Source organism: Trichechus manatus, unplaced genomic scaffold (genome assembly GCF_000243295.1).
Source record: "Trichechus manatus latirostris isolate Lorelei unplaced genomic scaffold, TriManLat1.0 scaffold00011, whole genome shotgun sequence".
In the NCBI taxonomy this organism is placed as follows: Eukaryota; Metazoa; Chordata; class Mammalia; order Sirenia; family Trichechidae; genus Trichechus; species Trichechus manatus.
This window is the reverse complement of record NW_004443947.1, coordinates 8,664,165-8,671,269: the sequence shown is the minus strand read 5'-3', so window position 1 is coordinate 8,671,269 and position 7,105 is coordinate 8,664,165. Positions and strand designations below refer to the sequence as shown.

Genomic DNA, 7,105 nt, shown 5'->3' with positions numbered 1-7,105 from the left:
TGGCCTCCATTTTGAGATTGTAATTTTATGTTAAAGAGGATTAGGGTGGGATTGTAACACCACCTTTACCCAGGTCACATCCAGTATAAAGGGAGATTCCCTGGGGTGTGGCCTGCACCACCTTTTATCTCTCAAGAGATAAAAGGAAACGGAAGCAAGCAGAGAGTTGGGGACCTCATACCATCAAGAAAGCAGTGCTGGGAGCAGAGCACGTCCTTTGGACCGGGGTCCCTGCACAGAGAAACTCTTAGTCCAAGGAAACACTGAAAAGAAGAAGGCCGACAGAGAGAAAAAGCCTTCCCCTGGAGCTGATGCCCTGAATTTGGACTTTTAGCCTACCTTAACTGTGAGGAAATAAACTTCTCTTTGTTAAAGCCATCCACTTGTGGTATTTCTGTTGTAGCAGCACTAGAAGACTAAGACAGGGGCTAAGGGAATTTAGACCCTTATTCCATAGGTAGTGTAAAGCCATTGATGGTTTTGAGTGGCTAACAAAACCAGAATTTTATTTCAAGAAGAGAGTAATTGGCAGTATTACTGGACAAACTGGAATAGGGAAGGAATGCAAACCTAACCCGTTGCTGTCAATTCCGACTCATAGTGACCCTATAGGACAGAGTAGAACTTCCCTGTAGGGTTTCCAAGGAGCGTCTGGTGGATTTGAACTGCTGACCTTTTGGTTAGCAGCTGAGCTCTCAACCACTGCACCACCAGGGCTCCTAGGGAGGGAAGTAAACTTTAAAAATCATTGTTTAAGTATTTTTTTAGTGTCTTCTCTGTGCCAGTCACCTCTCTGCTGGTCACTGGGAATATAGGCATTAATAAAATGGATTGCTCTTTAGCAGCTCACAATCTAACAGATATACAAATAACTAATAACTAAATAGCAGTGTGTTATAACAAAGATGCATGCAAAGGACCATATGAACATACATGAGGAAGAGATTGGTGTTTTTTGGCAAAATAGGGAAAGCTTCCCAGGGGAAGTGAAAGTTGGGCTAGGTATTGAAAGATGGATCGTCATTTGCCAGACAGAGTAGAACAAAGGGCTTCCAGCAGCAGTCGCCTTCGTCAACAAAGATATAGGTGTATGCACCTATATGTATCCATATAGGTGTATGGAGTGCCTTTAAACTAAGCTCTGAACTGACAGGCTTTTTCTGTACTGGAAGCACATCATCACACCCTTATAGTCCCAACAGTTTTAACAAAAGCACTTCTATTGCCTTCTAGTTTATTATGATGTTTTCTCTGCTTTGAACTCCCAAAAGGAAAGAATTATATTTTAGCTCATTTCTGTTTTCTTCAGGGCCAGTGCATAGTAAGTACTAGTAACTACTGAATGAATGATGGGTGGATGACTGGGTAGACTGATGAAAGGATGAATGTCTGTTGTAAGGAGCGAACCTGATGCTTTTCATTTTTTCATATATTGGCATTCTATAAGGTAATAATGTCATTAATTCCTTTAATTTTTAATTTGTCTAATGTGCACCTTAGGAATTCATTGAGAAGATCTAGGTGAAAGAACTTATATCTGTGCCTGTTGTTCCTGAGGGACCCCTACCTTCTTCCTCCTATTCACATGTATGTGGTCCTCACAAGGCCACTGGAAAATTAAACTCCTAGAGTGGGTTCTGATTCTCATTCTATAATGAGAGTCTGACACTCTCTCTGAAGCCCTTTTAACCTCCCTGCTTAGTAGACTTCTACTCTGCTTTCCAATAATCACTCATTTTCTCTGTGGCAGTCACCTCTGTCAGAAGCATATTAGAATTGTCACCGCTCTCTTTCCACACAGAAAAGGGAGCATCCCCTCATATCCTCCGGCCTTATCCCATAGTGAATACCACATGCTCTGAAAAATACGATGGCCCTGATACCTTCTAGAATGCCTTGCAAAGGGGCATGTGTGTGCCTATGATACTGTTAGGTTATGAGATTTGGGTCTTTCCAGTTTCCTGATGAGCCTTCCAGGTTCTTTCTCATTAATGAAAGCATCTGGGTTTGTTCTCTCAAGATCTCTTGGTTGGATATTTTCTCACCTGTGCTTCTCTGGCACTTCTTCTGAATTTCGGTATTCATACATCCCTATTGTGTGTCTGCCACCCTGACTGGAGCATGAACTCCCCAAGAGTAAAAGCCATGTCTTACTCAGAATCCCAGCCCCTCGTACAATACATAGCAATTGTATCTACCATCTACCAAAAATAACAGATTTTTCTAGTCTATAGGAAAAACAGAACAGTGAGTTACCTAACAACAGGCAAACTGAGTTTATTTTTTCTGTTTTCAACCAAGTGAAACCTCATACAGATGCTCTCATTCCTCATCCTCTTTCCCTGCTTTTTCTTTGTACTGCTTTCTAACATTATATACTTACTTTATTTTCTGTCTTTTCTTTTTAGAATAGAAATTCCATGAGGACAGGGATTTTTTTAATATTTTGTTCACTGATGTGTCCAGAGAGTCTAAAAACAGTGCTTTTTATAGAGTAGACCCTCAATAAATCCTTGTTAAATAAATTGTTTCAATATCCACAAATAGAGCCTTAATATAGTGTCTCTAGGGAGGAAACAGAAAAGTACTGCTTTATGTACTTTGGGGGTACATACCATTCTTAAGGTTTTAGAGGGCTTGTTTTCACTGAAATTTATGTGGATTATTTCCTGAAGCTTCAAAGTGAAATGTGCAGTTAAAAAGAATTAAGTAAGTAGTTCTAATAAATATGCAACACCTCATTTTTAAGTTGGCAGTTTTATAACGTATTTATTGAGTATCTGCATTGTGCCAAGGCCATATGTACAATAAGTACCTAGTCCCTGCCCTCAAAAAACTTATAATGGCGAGAGAGAGTCAAGTGTTAACGATCGTGCTGGCACAGGGTACCACGCCATACACAGGAGATACACCTAACCTGGGGCCGTCGGTGGGTCTCACATGTGGTGTCAGAGAAGGCTTCCTAGAATAGTTGGCATCTCTGTTGATTTCTCAAGGACAGATAGGAATTTGCAAGGAGATGAGAGGGAAGAACAGGTCTCTGCCCTTTAGAAACTCTGCCCTTTAGCAACTAACCCTAATGCAGTGTGTTTTAAGAGAGATGTGGTCAAAGTTCCCATTGAGCATAAATGAAAAGAGATTGGTGACTTTTGACAGAATAGCGAAATCATCCCTGGGAAGTGAAACTTGAACTAGGTGTTGAAAGATGGTTAGGAATGGGTGAGGCAGAAGAAGCAGCATATAGAAGAATGAAGATGAGATAGTTGGCGTCAGTGGACTTTCACGGAGTTCTGAATAGCTAAACCATAGATACGGTATTTTTAGAAGTAATAAGAGATGAGGATGGAAGTAGGCTAGAGCCAGATCTTAAAGGGCCTTGTGTGCCATGCTAAGGAGTTTGAAGTTTATTCTAAGAGCAAGAAGGAAATTGTGGTGACCTTTCTCACCATAGAGATCTCTACCCATATCACGTGGAAAGAAAAACCACTAAGTGATTCAGTTCAGCACGTTCATCTGAAACAAAAAGACAAGTACATTGGAAAACATCAGAAGAAAAGAGAAACTTTTAGGGATTGAGAAAAGAAATGGGAAATGAAGACAATGTCAGAGTAAGTTTTTCTGCTGCAGTCTTGTGCCTTAGCCCTCTATTTTTGTGTCCATTTGACACGGAAGAGGCTAGTTGTGGGTTAAAGGACCAGTGAAGCTGAGTCAGAGTTTTCTGGGTTCTGATGATCTGTGGCGTAGACTTACCAGAGGCACACACTCCTGAATATTGATGAGGATATTTGAGAATTTCTCCTTGGCTATGCATGGGGACTACCTTTTAGCGACACTTGAGTAGATTAAAAGTTACCCAAGGTTTTTCTTCGAGCTAACATCCCAGATATCCCTTGGAGATATAGTGGGACCAAGCAGAGCAAGTCAGCACCTTACAAAAATAAAGAATGAATGTAGGTAGTTTCGAAGATGGGCAATAGATACATGTGGTCTATTATACGATTTCTTTCTACTTCTGTGTATCTAAAAAATTTTCATAAAAGTTTTTGTCTACGTAGTTTGGTGTCCAAGAAACTTTGATAATAATAACAATTCAAGTGTGTTTTTAGCCTCATTAACTAAATTTATTTTCTTTCCTATAATATTAAACATAATTCTTTTAATGTATTAATTATATGCTACTGTAAAAGTATGTCATTTATTTATAGAATATGCCAAGAATAATGTAATATATGGGATATGTTACAAAAAAGAGCACTGTTTGCAGCCCCTCAAAAAAGTATAACAGGGTAGGGAGAGCAATTTATAAAATTGCCATTGTGTGTTAAACCTAGAACAAGTGTGGGTTCCCTTTTTTCCTTTTTAAGTGGCAGTAATTTTAAGGAATGATATTTCTTTTGACCCTTAAAATCCTTAGCAGGCTTTATAAAAGGTACCCAACGTACCTTCCTGTTCTTCAGAGGGCTGTTGAGCAGTGGTATGGAGAGCCAGCATGTACAACTCCCATCTTAAAACTTATGGCAGAACTGATGCAAAACAGGTAAGCAGGGTGATTGAGTAGTGAAAAAAAAATCTACTACTGGCAGCAGTCTCAAAAGTTCAGACTGTCCTACCTGTTTTGTGTATATTCAAGGCTTAGCAAGAGCCTTGAGTTGATCAATAAAAATAATAGAATTAGAGAGATGAGGCTGAGACCTTCGGGGAGAAAGAGGTACAGTATTTTTAGGTGTATGTGGGGACTGTGGGATCTGGGGAAAAAAAATTGGAAGACTGCAGCTATCTTTACTTAAAATATTCAAGGGCACAAAATGGGGGAGGGCAGCTATTTTAACTGTTTCTTTGCTTACCTACAATTCTGTAGAATTTCAAAGCTGGGAATTTAGAGGTCTCTGAGTTGAGACACCTCATTTTATGAATAAGGAAATTGAGACCCAAAGCAGTTCATGGCCACATAGTTTGTCCCAGGAACCCCAGAAACTGTCCCTGCTTCAGAGTCTAGTTTATGCTTCTTCCTCTGTGCCAAGATACATATATTTGGATGATTTATGCGCTCACACTTTTCATTTAAATAGCAACTACAACACTTCTCAGAAATTGCCTAGTTGACCTTATAATTTGCATAGACCAGCTGAGATTCAAATATTCTGCATATAAATACTAACAAAGATGTAGCTAAAAGAGAAAAAAATGCAAAAAGGTAGTTGGTTTTACCCCTTTAAAAGATATCATTGTGAATATGGCTTAGTACCAAATTACCTGTCACTTAGCCATCATGTCTCATCAATTCCTCTTTGTAAACTGCGTGTTGGAAGGGAGCTATCCATACAGGGAAGGAGTATGGATTGCAGCTCTGATTTTATGTCTGATACTGAGTTTTTCACAGCAGTAATGTAGAAATTTTTGCTCTAAATCATAAGGAGGAAAAAGACCTGACAAATGTGAGTATCATTCTTTTGAAAGCTGTTAGTTTTAAAAATCATTTTCATAAGTGCCTTAAATATTAAAGGAAGGGTAGCTATGTATATTATATTAAAATTCAGTTTGTGATTAAATTCCAATTTTTTCAACCAGATAATTGATATTATGTTTTACTGCTATAGTAACATTTAACATTAAAGGAAAAAATTATTGAATTGTCTGTTGTTAATTGTTTTATGTCTACCATAGGCAGGTAATTAACATCTAGCATAATTGTACTTAGTAAAAATCTGTTACCTCAGAAAATTTATTATCTTGTCTGTATTTCTCTAGAATTTGATGTGAATTATGTACATGCATTTCTTTTCTTTAATCAGAAATTGTATGTCATCAATAAGATGTTCATAATAATATTTCTAATAATTTATAATTGCACTTAATTTTAACGCATTTTGAAAAAGCATGGACAAGGAACAATTCAGTCTATTCCTGGCAAATAGGACTTTAGCAAATGTCTTTGCTTTTTGGTGTTTCTTTGCTATGACCTAGTTCCATATTTTTGCTAATCTTTTTTAAAATATGCAGTTATTTCTTGGAAGTACAAGTGACAAGGCATATCAACACCGACTAAAGCCACCGTCATATTAAAAAGGCAAATATTATGTCAGGGTAGCATGTCAATTCTTACCTGTTTGTGCTGTTCTCCCCCTGTCAGGAATCAGAGAATCAGAGATGTAGAATTATTCTTCTCAGAGAACTTCGGGGATTTATTTCTCCTTACTTGAGCTATGTGCAGTGGAAACTGTAGGCTATAATGTAATTTAATATGTTTGAAAAATGCTTGAAGTTTCAGATGATTCATTATGCATATGTACAGTAAAAGGGATCTGGATTTCCTATCTATCACTTTAGAATTTGTTTTTAAAAGTGTGTAATGAGCTCTGTAGGAGATCTCACATGTAAACACGGAAGGAGTGTGTGAGTTCTCATCCATATGTGTGTCTACCCATGTATCTATATAAACTTAAACATACACATTTGTTATTGTTATTACTACATCAACCACTTTGCATATATTTCAGCTAAAAGATGTACAAATCCTTCCAGCTCAGGGATTCCTAAGGTCTGTGAACGCTCTGAAACTGACTGCAAAATGTTTGTGTATATGTATTTTTATGTAGAGGGTTTATAGCTTCCATCGGAGTCAATAACCCAAAAAGTTAAAAGCAACTGCTCTAGGTAGTAGTGACCTAAAAATATCAATTCTCAGATGTACTCATTAGAATAACTTTTACAGGAAAAAACTTTCTCACCTGAAGACAGATATTGATGTGTTTTTATGTATTTTAAATGCAATTATCTTGCCTTCTAATTTACAATTTATTGCATCCATTTTTTTAATAAGAATGGTATATGACTATAAATTTTGGCAGAAGGCAGCATGGCATTCTAAAAAGAGCTCAAGTTTTGGATCTGACAGGCCTGTATTGAGTCCTGGCTCTTCCACTTATTAACTGTGTGACCTTGGACAAGTGTACTTACTTCTCTAAATCTTCATTTCCATGAAATGAAGAGAATAATACTTACCTTATAAGGTTGTTGTGAGAAATAAATGTAACAAAGTACATAAAGTACCTGGAAAATACTAAATGTTCTATTAAATGGTGGTGGTGATGGTGGTAGTTTTTGT

The 7,105-nt window shown here is 37.6% G+C and overlaps 1 protein-coding gene across 2 annotated transcripts in view; it reads left to right on the top strand.

Moving 5' to 3' along the window:
* LOC111819540 (ran-binding protein 17-like) overlaps positions 1-7,105 on the top strand; it is a 107,884-nt gene that overhangs the window by 36,353 nt on the left and 64,426 nt on the right. For both annotated transcript variants that reach the window (XM_023726508.1, XM_023726507.1), the window contains exon 5: positions 4,430-4,537. In XM_023726508.1, the coding sequence (XP_023582276.1) occupies positions 4,430-4,537 (108 nt within the window). The remainder of the gene's footprint in view (positions 1-4,429; positions 4,538-7,105) is intronic.